Source organism: Gekko japonicus, unplaced genomic scaffold (genome assembly GCF_001447785.1).
Source record: "Gekko japonicus isolate JY-2015 unplaced genomic scaffold, Gekko_japonicus_V1.1 scaffold201, whole genome shotgun sequence".
In the NCBI taxonomy this organism is placed as follows: Eukaryota; Metazoa; Chordata; class Lepidosauria; order Squamata; family Gekkonidae; genus Gekko; species Gekko japonicus.
Window position 1 is genome coordinate 1,070,579 of NW_015162480.1, and position 17,735 is coordinate 1,088,313.

Consider the following 17,735-nt stretch of genomic DNA (forward strand, 5'->3'; position numbering starts at 1 on the left):
TTTTTTTTCTTCTTCTTGAGGCAAGAAAATCAGGACTGACCCCAAAGGGGGATAGACCCTGAAAGGGAGATTATAAATTCTCAGGACACAAGGAAGATGGTCTCTTATGCTTGCTCCTCCTTGTTTATCTTTCTGGGATGGGCACAAGCGATGAAGAACTAAACCTTTAACGTGGGACTCCATCTTTACCACGTGTTGAGAGACAATGCGAGAAGTCCCAACTCTGAGAACTAAGGTAATGATGGACTTCTAAATGCTACAACTTCAAGAATTACTAGCCTCTCCTAATGAAACACAGTTTAGGAAAAGTTCAGAGGTACAAGGATTGTGTCTTTTCACCTTTTCTTTGTATCCTTGCTCAGCCTGATGCTTGAACATACCATGCGTACTCCTTTTGCTCTTGTTCATTAAACCTTTTTTGAATGTTCAAAGGCTAATCTCTGTAAACATACCATGACTATTCAGTCTTGCCATCCAAAGAGCAGTAAAAGGTAGAGGCTGCTGGTGAGCTCGCCATCCCTTGAGTGCAATACCTTGAAATGGCAAAGGTCTGATTTTCTATACGCTTGTCAGGGACACTCTAGGGGTTGGACTAGATGGCCTGTATGGCCCCTTCCAACTCTCTGATTCTATACTGTCCCCACACAAGGTAGTATAAGTAAAGCAAAAGACTCAGCAACTATGCCTAGCCTCCAGTCCTCCTTTTGAGCCAGCAGGCACTTTTGGAAATCTGACACAGGGTGGTGGGCACAACCACAAAATGGGTCTCACACAAGGGAAAGCCAACCACACAATGTCAGAGAGTGAGGTTATGCATAACTCTGATTATAGCCATTCAGTATTTCAGGCAGATGCTCTGTTTAACAGGATTGCTTTTTAAAAGGAATATACTGTTTAAAAATATTTTTCTTGCGTATACACAAGTATCTATACTGAACAAGCTAAGAAACACTCATTTGGCAACAGATTTCCAGCAGCCAATCAGAAGCTCTGTTGGCCCCATTCACTTTCTAAAAACAAGTGGCGGGCACCAGCCAAGGTGTCAGTGGCCGCCACGGCAACAACAGGCACCACGTTGGGCACCCGTGCTCTAAGCTACAATGCAGATGCAGAGTGCTGGATGTACAATTCGTCAAGCAGGGGATACTCTTTCAGATTTGTGGTGGGTGATGCTTACTTCCCAGAGAGAGATTTAGTAGCCTCCCTCAGAGTAGGGGGGGGGAGGAGGAGGAGGAGCAGGAGTCTCAGAGCGGCTTACAAACTCCTTTCCCTTCCCCTCCCCACAACAGACACCCTGTGAGGTAAGTGGGTCGAAGAGAGCTGTATCAAGAACTACTCTTGAGAGAACAGGTCTGAAAGAACTTGTGACCAGTGTTCCCTCTAAGCTGAGTTAGTGTGAGCTAGTTCACAGTTTTTTAGCCTCCGGCTCACACATTTTTGTCTCAGCTCAGAAAGGTTGTGGCTCCAGAGGAAACTAATTTATGCAGCAGCCGAATCACTCACTCACAACTTTAATGCCAGGAGCTCACAAAGTAGAATGTTTGCTCACAAGACTCCAAAGCTTAGAGGGAGCATTGCTTGTGACTGACCGAAGATCACTCCAGCAACCGTATGTGGAGGAGTGGGGAATCAAACCCGGATCTCCCAGACTAGAGTCCGCACACTTAACCACTACGCCAAGCGGGGCGTTATCACCAAGCAGAGACTTGGGAGAGCTGCGGGAGTTTTCCTGCCTCCTTGGACCTGAGGGACCTGAGCTTGTGAGTCTATGCCTTCAAACTGGTCACGATTGCCAACATCTCCTGGAAGAACAGCACAGGCTGCAAAGCTCCTATTCATGCCCTTGTTTCATGCTGCTGTTTTTCAAACCTCATTGTAGCCCTAGTTAATCAGATGTGTCTCATTCTTGAGATAAGGATGTCTGGTCAAGAACTGAAATTTACAGCTCTGGCATAGAACTGACTTCGGCTTGCACAGGCTTGCAGGCCTCCTCTGTACTCAAAAATCAACCAGACACCCAAGTTTCTTTTCTCGTCCGGCTGAGTGATCCAAGAATTTCGCAAGGAAAATTTGGCCACCTGACTTGCAGCCTCACACTTTCAAGTTATGACATTTCTGGGAATGTCTTATAAACTGAATTAACTGCTTTTGAGGGTGGTGAAGGAAACAGAGAATTCAGTTAGAAATCTTGGCAACTGAAACTTACACATTTGCATTTAGTTTTGAGCAAATATTTTGCAAGGAATTATAACACAAACCATGCCAGGGATTTAAAAAAACATACAGGTGATTTTTGGACAGAAATTCCATGGCTGCTTTGTGCCGTTACATCCATTTTCACGTTGCCGAGGCCAATGCAGAGCTATTAAATGCAAGGCCCACGGTTCTGGGACGCATCAACAATGAAAACACTCAAAACTATTAAGCAATTTAACTACAGCTTTTTGTTGCCACTGCAACCCATCAAAGCCTCTCCTGGTAAAAAGGGCATTCACATCGCAGGTTTCCGACTCCACAGTTCATGACTGCTTGGGCTGTAGTGTTTGTTTCTTAATTTGATGAAACTAGACTGTGTGCAAAACAAAGACAGTATGGGCAACTTACCAGATCTCCAACAAACTCAGAATCAGCAGTATCAGGTTTTCCTTTGTACCAGCATTACCACCCAACCCCACAATTTTGATCATCCCAGGAGATCCCAGCTATGGCTGGCAGCGAGTCCTAAGCAGGGGTCATTTCCTGCAGGAGCGCACAGGAGCAGAGCTCCGGCAGTAAAGAGCCCAGGGGGCGGGCACATGCAACAAGCCCCACCCCCTGCTCCCAGCAGCCCTCAGTCAGAAAAAGAAGCAGCCAGGTAAGTTGCAGAGCCCCCCTTCCCCACCCCCTGGTCCAAAACAGTCCAGTGGCACTTTTAAGACCAAGTTTTATTCAGGTAGAAGCACTCCCTCATCTGCGAGGACAGATCTGTACGTTCCTCCCGCCCCCCAAAAGCTAGTAATCCAACACAGTCCAGTGGAGCCTGAGCGGTGGGTGTTGCCTTCTGACACACGTCCGGTGATGTCAGGGGGTGTGGCATATGCAAATAAGTTATGCTAATGAGTTATGCTAATGAGCTCCTGCACCTCTTTTTCTACAAAATGACCCCTGGTCCTAAGAGGCCAATGGCTAGCAAAACTGTCATCGCAGTGCAGGGCCTCCTAAGAAGAGACGGCTTGGATCAAAAGCCATGGCTTCTGTAAAGCCCTTGGTTTAGCCTCTAAGTCTGCATTCCCAGCTGAAACAAAAGGATTAGTTATGTGTAGCTGCCTCTGCAGTTCTGGGTGCAGAATTCTACGGCGTTGCATTCCTGTCAGATTATTTGACCTAGCTATATAGTCTTCTTCAATTTAGTGTTTCCCATTCCTCTCCAAGATGTTACTTTCTTCTTGCATTCTGTTGTCTCCCTTCAGTGTCTAAATTGGAATTGTAAACCCCTTTGGCAGGGACCTGTCTTTTATGACTGCTGGCTTGTAAAACATGACATTCACTGCAAATATGATACAGTATCCTCCTGCTTTCTGATTCGCTCATACCCTGTTTTTAGGGTTGCCAGGTGAGGCTTACAAAGCCGGCGGGGGACTTTCCAGGAGCCTCCGGGAAAGGGGAGGGAAGGAGTGCAATTGAACTCCAAAGGGAGTTCTGGCCTTCGCACTTAAAGGGGCCACGTTCCTCTTAAATGCCTTCCCTCCATTGGAAATAATGGAGGATGGGGGCACCCTTCTTTTGGGGCTCATAGAACTGGACTCCCTGGTCTGATCTTTTTGACACTTGGGGAGTTTTTTGAGGAGAGGCACCAGATGCTATGCTGAAATTTTGGCGCCTCTACCTCAAAAAACGGGGGGGGAGGCAGAGCTCTAGATACCCACAGACTGATTCTCCATTATACCTTATGGGGACCAGTTTCCATAGGGTATAATGGAACTCCCAGCAGACATTCCCTCCCCCCCCCCCCCCACTTTCTGAAAACCCTTCAAAGGAAGAGGAGGGAGCGATCCCCTGCCCCCAACTGGGGACTGGCAACCCTACCTGTTTTTCAAAATGACTTAGAACATCACCTTCCCCTCTTCCACTTTTTCAACACAACCCTATGAAATACGTCAGGCTGAGAATATGTGACATGCCAAAGGTCACCTGGCAACAGGGTTCTCAACCTCCAAGTGGTGGCTGGAGATCTCCCGCTATTACAACAGATCTTCAGGTGACAGAGATAAGCTCACCTGGAGAAAATGGCCACTGTGGAAGGTGGACTCCATGGCATTATTGTACTCCACTGAAGTCCCTCCCCCTCCTCAAACCCCACCCTCCTCAGACTCCGTCTCTAAAATCTCCATGTATTTCCCAACCTGGAGCTGTGAACTCTACCCAGCAAGCTTCCACGGTAGAAACTAGGATTAGAACCAAGGTCTCCCAGGACCTTGTGTATATTGTGCACATATTGTGCAGCTGGTCCAATCTGTTGTGCCATGCCAGCTCTCAACGGTGTGCTGGTGAACAAGGAAGATGGAATGCCTTCAAACACATCTTTAGTTTGGAACCAATGTACAAGTATCTGAATAAGTGAATGGGGGGGGTGGAACCTGAAGCTTAAATCAGTTCATTTGTTATATTTTTACACTAGTATAAGATGAGATTTAGACTTACTGTTCCTAGATTTTATTATTTACTTTTGTGGGGGAAAGGCTTTGTGCTCAAGTGGTTAAGGCGCTGAACTGCAGGCTGTGGAAGGTCGGTAGTTCAGCAGTTCGAGACCCGAGTGTGCCGCATGACGGAGTGAGCTCCCGTCTCTAGTTCCAGCTCCTGCCAACCTAGCAGTTCGAAAGTAAGAAATTGCAAGTAGATAAATAGGTACCGCTTCGGTGGGAAGGTAACACCGTTCCATGTGCGCCTTGGTGTTTAGTCATGCCGGCCACATGACCACGGAAATGTCTTTGGACAGCGCTGGCTCTTCGGCTTTGAAACGGAGATGAGCCTAGAGTTGGATTCGACTGGCTTTCGAGCAAGGGAACCCTTACCTTTACCTTTTACAACCAATTAGGAGAACCCATTTGATCAGGCAAATCCACTGTATATGTTAGATACATATTACACACATATATGGACCGCAAGAAACCGAAACTTTAGTGGCACAGTGCAAACAAGAAATTAAAGAACTGTTCAGAGTGTATAAGAATGGTGCCCCCCAGAGGGCATTCTTAGTATTCACGTCTAAGTTGCATTCTCATCTAAGTTGCATATGAACATTTTATTGAGTGCAGGATGGGATATTTTACATCCTCAGAGCAAAAATATCTGTGACAGTCCTCTGAGGACTTAGATTTTTTTTTCTTTTAGATGCCTCTGGGGGGCAGTTCTCTATCAGCTTTTACCCGTAATATGTAATCAAAGAGGACCTTCTCCATCCTTTTATCTTGCAGGAAACTTCAAAACTGGACCAAGAAATTCACACCAGTGCTCTCCATGTGGTTATGCCCCAGGCAAGAGATTATACAGAGAGCCAGTATGGTGTAGCGTCATGGTCAGAGTACCAGGCTAGCATCTGGGAGAGCCGTGTTCAGACCCCCATTCTGCTGTGGAAACTTACTGTGTAACCTTAAGCCACTCCCTCTCTCAGTCTAACCAACCTCACAGGGTTGTTGTGAGGATAAATCAGAAGAGGAGAGAGTTGCGTAGGCTGCCTCAGGTCCCCGCTGGGGAAGAAAAGTGAGCAAGAAGTAGCTAAATAAAAAAATATATAAATATTGCCCACATCAACAGTGCAATCCTAACCATGTATACTCAGAAGTGAGTACAGGAGCCAGTTCCTTGGCAAGGCGGGATATAAATTGAAAATAATAAATAAATAATAAAGAAAGAAAGAAGTAAATCCCACTGAGCTCAACGGGACTTACTCCCTAGTAAGTGTGTTTAGGACTTAGAGTCCATGTTACCCTACTAGCTCCAACCCAAGGACATCTTTGAACAGAGAAGGATGATCTAGTGCAGGGGTGGCCAACAGTGTTCCCTCTAAGCTGAGTTAGTGTGAGCGAGCTCACAGTTTTTTAGCCTCCAGCTCACATTTTTGTCTTAGCTCAAGAAGGATGGCCCCAGAGCAAACTAATTGATGCAGTAGCCAAAGCACTCGCTCACAGCTTTAATGCCAGTAGCTCACAGCTTTAATTCCTTAACCCCCCTCTGGTGGCCGGGGGGGCCAAGCTACCTAGTTCTCCAGTACCATAACGAGTACAATGGGTCTTCCTTTGATTCTGCCCACTTATGAGGAAGGCACAGACTCCAGTTTCTCCATTCGCTAGCATTCAGACATCAGGAGAAATTGAGTGATGGATTCTGAAACTAGGAAATATCCCACTTATGTTCTGCATACCTGGTGGGGAGGGGGGAGCTGGTGGAAACATGGCAGCAAGCCATGTTTGTGCCCGTCACGAACAAATCTCTGTGTGTGACAACTGAACGCAGCCAATAGTACTAAAGTAAAGGGATGTTTGCAAAGGAAAGAAAGAACAAAAGGAAGCAAAGCTTGGCGGGATGTGGCAGTGCCTTCCATATTCCCTTAGTATGCACCTGGTATAAAAGGAAAGTGTAGGGCAGTGCTCCAACCCCGGGGGGGGGGGGGAATGTCAGATCAAATAAGCGGACTGTAGAGCTCTGTAACGGAAAGAAAAGGACTTAACCGCAAAGTACTTTGACACATGAGCTTCCCGTGTCTCTTTAGGTCTGCTTTCTCCTGTGATCGGATTCTCTCCGTTTTGCCTGCAGTCCACAGCACTTACTCCTGTTTTTTCATTACTCTGTGGATTTCAACTGCTGCCTCTACAGCCTCTGCACAGAGGCTTAAACCAGTGGGGGTGATGGTTCTCCCTACCCACTCATGCACTATAGTTGTAGCGGGTACCTTTCTATTTATTGGACTGCATCCACGCCTAGAACCAAACCAAACTGCACTCACAACTTGTCTCTGCCTAGGCACCATAATAACTACATTCACTGCCCTATATACAATCACCCAAAACGATGTTTAAAAACTCATTGCCTTCTCCCCATCAAGCCAACTAGGCCTAATGATACTAACTATCAGCATAAACCAACTCATGCCTTCTTCAAAGCAATGTTGTTCCTATGCTCAGGCTCCATATGGGGTTTTGGACACCACCACCCCCAAATTCTTCATAGTGTAATGTATCTCAGAGCAGTGTACATTTCTTCACGCAAGACATATTCTTACCCACTGGGGCCAGAGCTCGGGGTCTGAGCTGCAAGTCTGCTCATTCAACCTAGACATCTATGGTGGTTTTGTTTTCATGCCACCCCAAAACCACAGGTAAACGAGAGCATGCAGACAATTCTTAAGAGAACATAAGAACATAAGAGATGCCAATGTTGGATCAGGCCAAAGGCCCGTCCAGTCCAACACTCTGTATCACACAGTGGCCAGAAATACCAGGGGCCTTCAGGAGGTCCACCAGTGGGGCCAGGACATTAGAAGCCTTCCCACTGTTGACCCCCCCCCCAAGCACCAAGAAGACAGAGAATCACTTGCCCCAGAGTCCCTATCTATACCTTGTGGCTAATAGCCACTGATGGACCTCTGCTCCATATGCTTATCTAATTCCCTCTTGAAGCCGTCCATGCTTGTAGCCGCCACCACTTCCTGTGGCAGTGAATTCTTCTAACTTCCATCATGGTTTTCCATGTTTGCATTCAAACCTAAGGCTAGATTTTCCCCTGATGTCAGGAGTGGCCAAACACCCATATTACTGGGAGCTCCTCTAGTCTCCAAACAGCAGGAGCCAAAGCCTTTTGCCGCACAAATTGTCCTCTTGACACGCAAACACACATACCACAGAGATCAAACTTCACTTGCATGATTCCATTTCCCAGTTAAGCTCTTCAATGCTATGCATCTATATATTATATCCAAATTAAGAGAGATAATTTTCCTTTAAAGAGGAGTGTTTGAAAACATTTCCCTTTCTGCTACAAGTCAAACTTTTTAAAGTGTCTTACTAAAAACATGATATGAGCACTCTTCTTTTTTTTCTTTTGCCATAAAGTCACAGCCCCTGGTGGAGTTCTTAGTGATGGGAGAGCTGGTACGTTAAGCCCGATCCCTTGCTAAGTTGCAGAGTGCACTAGGCTCAGAACGCAGCAGAACTCCTTTGTTCCACACATGCTTGTAAGACTACAAAGTTACACAGAGCCACTTATCTGTTTAAAAGAAAATAAGAACTAATTTATTTAGGAAATACATACTTGAAAGTGCAGCCAGAGCCCGGCATAAGTTGGGATGGGGCGATCAATAAGTAGTAGTAGTGGTGGTGGTGGTGGTGGTGGTGGTGGTGGTAATGGGACAGATTCTATTTTACCTAGCTAGTGATGGATGTGGATGCAGATGCAGAGAGGCACCCTGCATCCATGGTGCCAAAGAAGGAAAAAACTGTCCTCCCTCTTTGTATGTTGAGCGGGAAGAGAGAGAAGGAGAGGGAAGGAAGCTGTTTTTCCTCAGAATAGCAATCTGAACCTAAACAGCATGATAAAAAGAAGCGACATCACCCTGCCAACAAAAGTCTGCATGGTCAAAGCAATGGTATTCCCAGTAGTCATGTATGGCTGCGAGAGTTGGCCTATAAGGAAGGCCGAGCGCCCAAGAATAGATTCTTTTGAACTGTGGTGCTGGAGAAGACTCTTGAGAGTCCCTTGGACTGCAAGAAGATCAAAGCAGTCAATCCTAAAAGAAATCAACCCTGACTGTTCCCTGGAAGGCCAGATACTGAAACTGAAGCTCAAATACTTTGGCCACCAAATGAGAAGGGAGCACTCACTGCAGAAGCCCCTGATGCTGGGAAAGATTGAAGGTCAAAGAAGACGGGGATGGCAAAGGATGAGATGGTTAGACAGTGTCATAGATGCAACGAACATGAAATTGAGCAAACTTCAGAGGACAGCGGAAGACCGGAAGGCCTGGCGTGACTTGGTCCATGGGGTCGCGAAGAGTCGGACTCGACTGTGTGACTGAACAACAAAAAGCAATCTGCATATCAAAAGGTCCAGTGACAGAAGAGTAAACAGGAAGATGCTTAGTGTCTGCCCGTCTAGCTGTAACTCTCTGGTCACTTTCTTCTTGGCGATTTGAGGCATAGGGACATCGCATCTGGTTCTTCTAGCGCTTGAGACAAGAGACATTCAGAGGTGGTTTGCCATTCCCTGCCCTCTGTGTCACGACGACCCTGCTATTTCTTCATGGTCTCCCATCAAAATTCTGACCAAGGTCGACCCTGCTGAGCTTCTGAGATCCAACAAGTTCAGGCTAGCCTGAGCTATCCAGATCAGGACCGCGTGGACACTAAGGAACAGATAAAATGACCAGCTTGCTAGCAACTAACCATCCTTTCCTTCTGCTCTGAGGTAAATCGCCAGTCATATGAAGCTGCCTTATACTGAATCGGACCCTCAATCCATCTAGGTCAGTATCGGCTATTCAGACTGGCAGCAGCTCTCCAGGGTCTCAGGCTGAGGGTCTTTCACATCACCTGCTGCCTGGTCCATTTAAGTGGAAATGCTGGGGATTGAACTTGGCACCTTCTGTGTGCAAAGCAGATGCTCTTCTGCTGAGCCACAGCCCCTCCCAGTCAGCACGCTCACATGTTCTCCCTACCCACCCCCCCAGCAAAAGCTCACACTTCTCAGGTAATCAAGCAGAGGTTTCCAGAACAACCAAAATATACAGCTGTGTCCAGGCCAGTGTTCCTTCTAAGCTGAGTTAGTGTAAGCTAACTCATGGTTCTTTAGCCTCCGGCTCACACGTTTTTGTCTTAGCTCAGGAAGGATGGCTCCAGAGCAAACTAATTTATGCAGTAGCCAAATCAGCTGCTCACAACTTTAATGACAGTAGCTCACAAAGTAGAACTTTTGCTCACAAGACTCCACAGCTTAGAGGGAGCGTTGGTCCAGGCTGTTCTATATTTTTACTTGAAGGGGATATGTACGTGCGCTCTGGGGTACCACTTAGAAACTGGCGGGGGGAGGCGTTGAAACAGTGTTGTTAGCACGCTTGACACAACAGCGACACCGGATCAGAACAGCAGCTCTGCGTGGCATTGCAGAACCGAACTGCAGTTAGTTACTTGGCAAAGCAATCCACACAGCTTTCAAGAAATGCCTTCTGCTACTGTGGAGGTTTTTCTGAGCTGCATAGTTGTTCACATAGGAAGAGTGAAATTTACTTTATAAGGAGCCAGCAAAAATAACATAATAAAACAGCCGTTTAACACGAGCAAAGAGAGAGCTTTGATTCTTTATGGGAAAGGGCAATGTTGCCTTAAGTTTATATCCTGCATTTCTCCCCGATCGGGGACCCAAGGCGGCTTTTCATGGTGTTCCCCCCCTCCTCCACTTAATGCTCGCAACAACAAACCTTGTGAGGGTAGGTTCAGCTGAGAGACAGTGAAGGTCCCAGGTCACTTGGCAGCAGGCCCGTAGCTACAGTGGGGCATTCTGGGGCTTCGCCCCCTCAAATGTGAGCCATGCCCCCACAACAGCTGCTGCACCTCTCCCCCCTCCTCCCCTTCCCTACCCTCCTGTAGCATTAAAAGGGCCCCCCTCCTCCCCTTCCCTACCCTCCTGTAGCATTAAAAGGGCCCTCCAGCTGATCGGCGGGAACACGTGGCCCACCGATCAACTGGAGGGTCCTTTAAGTCTTGCAGCCGCCCCTCTCCCTCCCCTCCCCCAAGATTTAAGGGGCCCTCCAGCTGATCAGCGGGCCCTTTCAATCTTGCAGGAGGGGAGGGAGAGGGGCAGCTGCTAGCCGCATGCCTTCCCTGAACTCCAAGCGGCGATTTCGCCACTTGGAGTTCAGGTGCGGGCAAGCCCCCCTCTCCCCTCCCTCCTCACCTGCTGCCCCACAAAATTTCCCCATGCCCCACAAACCCAAAATCTCTGGCTACGGGGCTGCCTGGCAGGTTTCCATAGCGGAGAGATTCAAACCCAGTCATTCCAGGACCTAGTCCGATCTTTTAACCATTCTGCCACACTAAGGCCTCTTTTGAAACTTTCTCCCTTGCAAGAGAGAAGGTAAGAAACAGGGATTCTGAATAACCAACAAGGAAGCTCCAATCTCCTGTCGTTCTTTGCTCTCGCAAACAAAAGGGTTTCGGAGACAGTTTAGCAGTCTCCCCACTTTTTTCCTAAGCGGCTGCTGCACATTTCCCGAAGCAGCCACAATCTAACATCTCACAAACAAAAGCCTTCTAATCCTACCTAATTCTTACGGAGCTTAACAGTGGCTAACCCAGTGATCTGTGGCAACCGCAGTGGGATCCTGCACTCGTGCCTCCAGCGCTCGGCGAGAACAAAGTTCCCTCTGTGACCTGAAGAAGCAGGACATAAAAATTAGGGCCAAGGCCAATGGTGCAAAATCAGGTAAAAATATTTTTTATTACTCAATAAAATTTCCAAAGATTTCCTAATTGAGAGCCAGTTTGGTGTATTGGTTAGGAGCGTGGACTCTAATCTGGGAGAACCGGATTTGATTCCCCACTCCTCCACATGCAGCTGCTGGTGTGACCTTGGGTCAGTCACAAGTTCTCTCAGACCTGTTCTCTCAAGGGTAGTTCTTGAAAGAGCTTTCTCAGTCCCACCTGCCTCACAGGGTGTCTGTTGTGGGGAGGGGAAGGGAAGGAGATTGTAAGCCGCCTTGGGATTCCTTCGGGTAGTGAAGGGGAGGATATAAATCCAATCTCTTCTTTTCTCTAATAAAAATATGTTTTACCTGATTTTGTACCATTGGCCTTGGCCCTATTTTTAAATCTCCCGTGATTGGTGAGGCTCTTTATTTACTTGGTGACCTGAAGGAGCGGTTATAGTACCTTGGCGGCATCTGAAGCGTTAACCTTCCAGTGCTGTGCTTCGTGTCTGGCTAGCTGCAAAAGTTCAGTACTGTAAACTGGGATGCTTCTTATCCACTAGACATCTGCAACAGAAGACTCCGGAAACGTTTCCAGCTGTACCCTCCACGGATGCTAGCGAGAGCCGCATGTTTGGATCCCTGATTATGGTAGCGTGACAACAGCCGAGGGCAAAGGGGGAAAAAGAGTCGAGAACTTGATAGCTGGTCAGATAAACAAGAGCATGTGCTCTTGAGGTCACATGACAGCTAGATTCGAGTCCTGCGGTACCTTAGAAAACAGCAAGATTTGGGGGGGTATTTTCCAGAGCTTTGACTCTTGAAAAGCTTACACCCCGAAAATCTTGTTGGCCTCTGAGTGCTGCTGGACTCAAATCTAGTTGTTATACTGCAGACCGACACAGCTACCCTTCTGAAACTACCTTGAGGTAATAGCAGGAATCCCTGAAGAAGAAAGAGGCCACACCTGGGTCTAATGTGGAGGAGGAGGAGGAGAGGAGAGGAGATTGGATTTATACCCCGCCCTTCACTTGGAGTCTCATAGCGGCTGACAAACTCCTTTCCCTTCCCCTCCCCACAACAGACACCCTGTGAGGTGGGTGGGGTTGAGAGAGCTCTGACACAAACTGCTCTTTTTCAAGGACAGCTGTGCCAGAGCTTGTGACTGACCCAAGGTCACATCAGCAGGTGCAAGTGGAGGAGTGGGGACTCAAACCCGGTTCTCCCAGATTAGAGTCCGCACACTTAACCACTACACCAAACTGGCTCTCTAGCTGGGACTGCTCCAGAAAAAGCAAGGTAGGGAGGAAATCAACAACACTGAGGCAACACCTACCCCAAAAAACCAGGCTCCCCAAAAAACTGGGCCTGGAGGTCTTCCAGGATTACAACTGATCCCTAGATGGCAGAGATCAGTTCCCCTTGGGGGAAAAACAGCTGCCTTGGACGGTGGTCTCTATGGCATTATGCCCTACTGAACTCCCTTCTTTCCCCAAACCCCACCCTCCTCAGGTTCTGCCCCCAACATCTCCACGAATTTCCCAACCTGGAGTTGGCAACCCTAGCTCAGAAGGGGTCTAGCTGGCCATTAGTGATCTCCAGAGATCATCGGTGGTTGGGAGGGGTTGGCCACAGAAGACTTCCCCCGTGGCATCATGAAGCTATGAACTAAATGTGGGGCCTTCCTCCAGCAGAAGAGGCTGTTCTGCCAGCAGAAAGGTTTTGCATCAGAAGGCTAGATCCATACTTAGCTGAGTGGGCTGGTACGACCCAACCAATAGCCTACTCCCATTTTACAAATGTATGCAAATGTAAATTTCTGCAATCTTAATAGATCAATCTCAACCAACTGAAATTACACAGACACCTGTACTTAGTGCTGTTCGCAATAGCAGTAGTACAACGGCTGTAGCAACACAGAGCGCTCCCAACACTATTTCAACGTAACAACGATGTGCATATGGAGCGATGGAATTTACAAAGTGACCGTTCCCATGATTTCATTCAGTTTGGTTCTGACAGTATACAGGACCAACTCCCTTGTGCTATGTCTCGCACATGTGCAAAAGACAGTGGGGATTCCACTGCTTTCCCTTAGTGCAATCATACGAGGACTATTGCACCCATGGAAATATTTCATGGGATTCTCCATTCCCCAGGACACAAACACTTAGAAAACGGTAGAAAGTGGCTCACTCTATTATTAGACTCATAGAATCACAGAGTTGGAAGGGGCCATACAGACCACCCAGTCCAACCCCCTGCTCAATGCAGGATCAGCCTTAGAGCATCCCTGACAAGTGTTTGTCCAGCCGCTGCTTCAAGACTGCCAGTGTGGGGGAGCACACCACCTCCTGAGGCAGCTGATTCCACCACTGAACAACTCTTACTGTAAAAAAGTGTTTCTTAATATCCAGCCCAGTACCTTCCGACCCTTAATTACAACCCATTATTGCGAGTCCTCTCCTCTGCTGCCAACAGGAACAGCTCCTTGCCCTCCTCCAAGTGACAGCCCTTCAAATACTTAAAAGAGATCCATCATGTCCCCCCTCAACTTCCTCTTCTCCAGACTGGACAGTCCCGGGTCCCTCCGCCTTTCCTCATAGGGTTTGGTCTCCAATTCAATTCAATTTGGTTTTGACAGTATACAGGACCAACTCCCTTGTGCTATGTCTTGCACATGCGCAAAAGATAGTGGGGATACCACTGCTTTCCCTTAGTGCAATCATATGAGGACTATTGCACACATGGAAATATTTCATGGGATTCTCCATTCCCCAGGACACATACACTTAGAAAACGGTAGAAAATGGCTCACCCTATTATTAGAGAGAGTGAGGAAGCAAACCAGTACAGGAAGCAGGCTTTGGAATGCTAAAAGGGCAACAAGTTCTCAAATTATCTGATTCATCATTATACTTTTACCAACCTGGGGGAGGGAATCAGGTATTCCACCTTAGGTAACAAAATGTTTTGCTTCTTTTAGCCATAACTCCCCTGTTTTTGAAATGTCTGCCACACTGTAAATCCAGATAACAAATCACATGGAGTAGATAGAGCAAATGGTTCTTCGTACAATACATTCAGGTGCCACTGGACTCAAACTTTGTTCTGTACTATACATGTTTGTGTATTCATTTACTTACTCTACTCACATAACTATCAGCACCAGTTTACAATTGTACAATTGTACAAAACAACACAAATAAGAATAAGTTAAAAATAGCATTAAAATCAATAAAACAGAACAAACATTGTGTCTAAAAGCACTGGCCAAACCTAAGAATTCCTTTTCAAAGCCTGGTAAAACAAGAATCTTTCTTCCAATTTCTTGAAAGTGATAGGAAGCCTTCAGAGAGAGCTGCTCCACAGCACCAGGACAGCTACAGAAAAAGGCCTAGTCCAACCTCGCATCTATACAACAAGGTACCCAGAACAGTACTCAGGAGATATTACTACTCTTAAAAACATTCTGTGAAATTGTAAACACAATATACTATTTATTGGCACTCAAGTTTATTTAAGTGCCTTACCTCGCACCACTGATATCCACTCCGACCATCAACTGCCCATTCAGTGAAAGGATCTCATCTCTCAAGCGCACCTTTCCACATTTCCCCGCTGGGCTGTTTTTCTTTAAGTCGGTGACCCAGATGCTTCCAACGTCAAGTACCGGGCCTTTAAGCCCCTTCCTTTTTTTCCCCGCTCTCCGCTTTTCTCCATAGTCCCCCAGAGCAGGAATATTCCCAAAACTTAGGCCAAGGGATTCCGCGTTTCCTGGATCCTTGGTAAGGTACACAGCACAGATCTCCATGTCCACAGGGTTCGTACCATGTTGAAGTATGCCTTCCTCCACCGAGAAGTTCAAGAGGATGTACTCCCTCAGCTTCTTGATGGCGGAACGGCAAAGTCTCTGTTCTGGCTCTTCCACCTCCTCCTTCAAATGATTCTGCAGCCATCGATAAAGGATGGGAAGAAATAGCACCGCATTCTCTGGCGTGATGGGCATGGTGGTCACTCCAGGGTTCCATTACGTGAAGAACCGTTTCCGGGACTGGGGGATCAACACTTGACCGGCGTGCCTTTCGCTGTCGAGGCGACCACCTACTTTACCAACTGCCATACTGAAAGCAAAAACAAAAAAGGCCAACACGGGAGGCCAGAAATCAACATGAGAGTCACTCTTTCACCCAGTTTGGTCAAGGGTAATAGAATGCCTTTTGTGGAGTGAACAAAAGAAAAAGAGAGAAATCAATCGCTCTGGAGCGCTCGGTCAGAAGAGGAAGGAAGCAACGGGGACTTCTCGTCTGACAATCTCCGCAGCTGTCCACACACAAAACCCACTCAGACATCCAGTTTTCCACTAACAGCGATGGTGATGCCCCTCCACATCCACCAACCGACTTGACCTAGAAAGGGGGGAAACGGTACAGTTGAAACTATAATTCTCGAGTTCAAATAAAGGATTTGAGCTGCCTGCAATGCTCATTAACAAGAAAGCTTTCCTTTAATATTATTCTGTTTGCTCATTAATTCTGTAATCTGTTTATTTTGCTTCCTACAGACCAGGGTATCGAGTTAGCCATGGTGTTCTAAAAAGACAGCAGAAGAGGAACAAGAAAGGGAGCACAAAGGCATGCTTACGAATGTGAAAACCAATTTCTTCATACGCACGTATAGACAAATCTTGCATCTATCCGCCCATGCACAAATCTACTTTCCAAGATGCCATCACACTCCAGTGTGACCAAGAAACAAAACTCAGAGACCAGTTGCACACAGAAACCCATAAGCTCCTTGCAACAGTACATTGTAGTAGAAGGAATTCATTAGCTGATTGCGTTCAGATGGAATAAGAAACCATGGTTCAGTATAAAGCTCTGGAAAGCCAAGGGCTTCTGTATCCTTTCTCTCACCTCTCTTTGTGTGCAACTCAGAAACGGGATACTTCCTTGTTCCAAAAAAAATATATCCTGTTTGCTGTGAAATCCAAACTGGATAAAATGATAAATGGTAGTTTGCTCTCTTGGCCAGAAATTATAAATGACAATTTAGTTCTGATTTGAAAATTAGAATCCTAGTTTGTAGACAACAGAACAAGCCATAGCTGTTTCATCTGATTCAGAAATTCTAACAAACTGCAGTTTGTTGGGTACCAGGAAGACTCTGCTTGTGTGCAAGGGGGGTGGGTTGTTCCACAGCTTTGAGAGAGGCGGTTCTCCACAAATTTACATTTACTTTCACCATATTAGAGATATAGAGAAACTAATCTCAAACTGCCTTCAAAATCCCTACATTATTTCCCCACACTTAAGACACTCCAAACGTCCCTTTGTTATTTTTGTGTTGGATACATAATGAATCCAACCAGACCCATCTTTTTTCTGCTATTCTGCCCCATATTTACTAGATTCATAAATCATGGCTTGATACAGCAGGTATCCTTATGCTGAGCAAGCAAAACTATCCCTGTAATAAATGGCAGAAACCATGGATACAAATACTTGGGAGACTCAAAAACATGAATGTTTGTTTGCAATTCTTCCTAAGATGGCTCCATTTCTTGTTCACGTACTCCACTCATTTTTAAACACACACCATTCATACACACTACAAGTATTGTGATAATGATGCATCTTCCCCTTTTCTGCACACTTATCCCACAAAAACATCCATGTGGCTCCTAACCCTACAATTTCTGTAACTTCTGAGCTATTGGTGATAAACACTCCATAACAGCCAGGCAGCTGAGTTTTACTGCTAATAAGAGCTCTAACTTAGGAGCTCTTGCAACCAAGAACTATGGAAATGTCAAATGCTGTCACCAGATTTAACTGAGTTTAAGGGGTGGTATTGAGAATTTAGGAGCTGCGGTGGCTCAAGTGGTTAAGATGCTGAACTGCAGGCTGTGGAAGGTCAGTAGCAGCAGTTCGAGACCCAGGGTGCCGCAAGACGAAGTGAGCTCCCGTCTCTAGTTCCAGCTCCTGCCAACCTAGCAGTTCGAAAGCAAGAAATTGCAAGTAGATAAATAGGTACCACTTTGGTGGGAAGGTAACAGCGTTCTGTGCACCTTGGTGTTTAGTCATGCCGGCCACATGACCACGGAAACGTCTTAGGACAGCGCTGGCTCTTTGGCTTTGAAACGGAGATGAGCACTGCAAGCCTAGAGTCGGATTCGACTGGCTTTCGAGCAAGGGAACCTTTACCTTTTATTGAGAATCTGGAGAAGAAAGTTTAAAAAGTACAGAGGAGGGCAACCAAGATGATTAGGGGACTGAAGCACATTCGCTATGAGGAAAGG

The 17,735-nt window shown here is 46.7% G+C and overlaps 1 protein-coding gene across 1 annotated transcript in view; it reads right to left on the minus strand.

The window, feature by feature from the left end:
• PDZD2 (PDZ domain containing 2) overlaps window positions 1-15,443 on the minus strand; it is a 269,311-nt gene extending 253,868 nt beyond the window's left edge. The window contains exon 1 of the mRNA XM_015405845.1: window positions 14,968-15,443. Within this exon, the coding sequence (XP_015261331.1) occupies window positions 14,968-15,443 (476 nt within the window). The remainder of the gene's footprint in view (window positions 1-14,967) is intronic.
• Window positions 15,444-17,735: the final 2,292 nt, after the last annotated feature.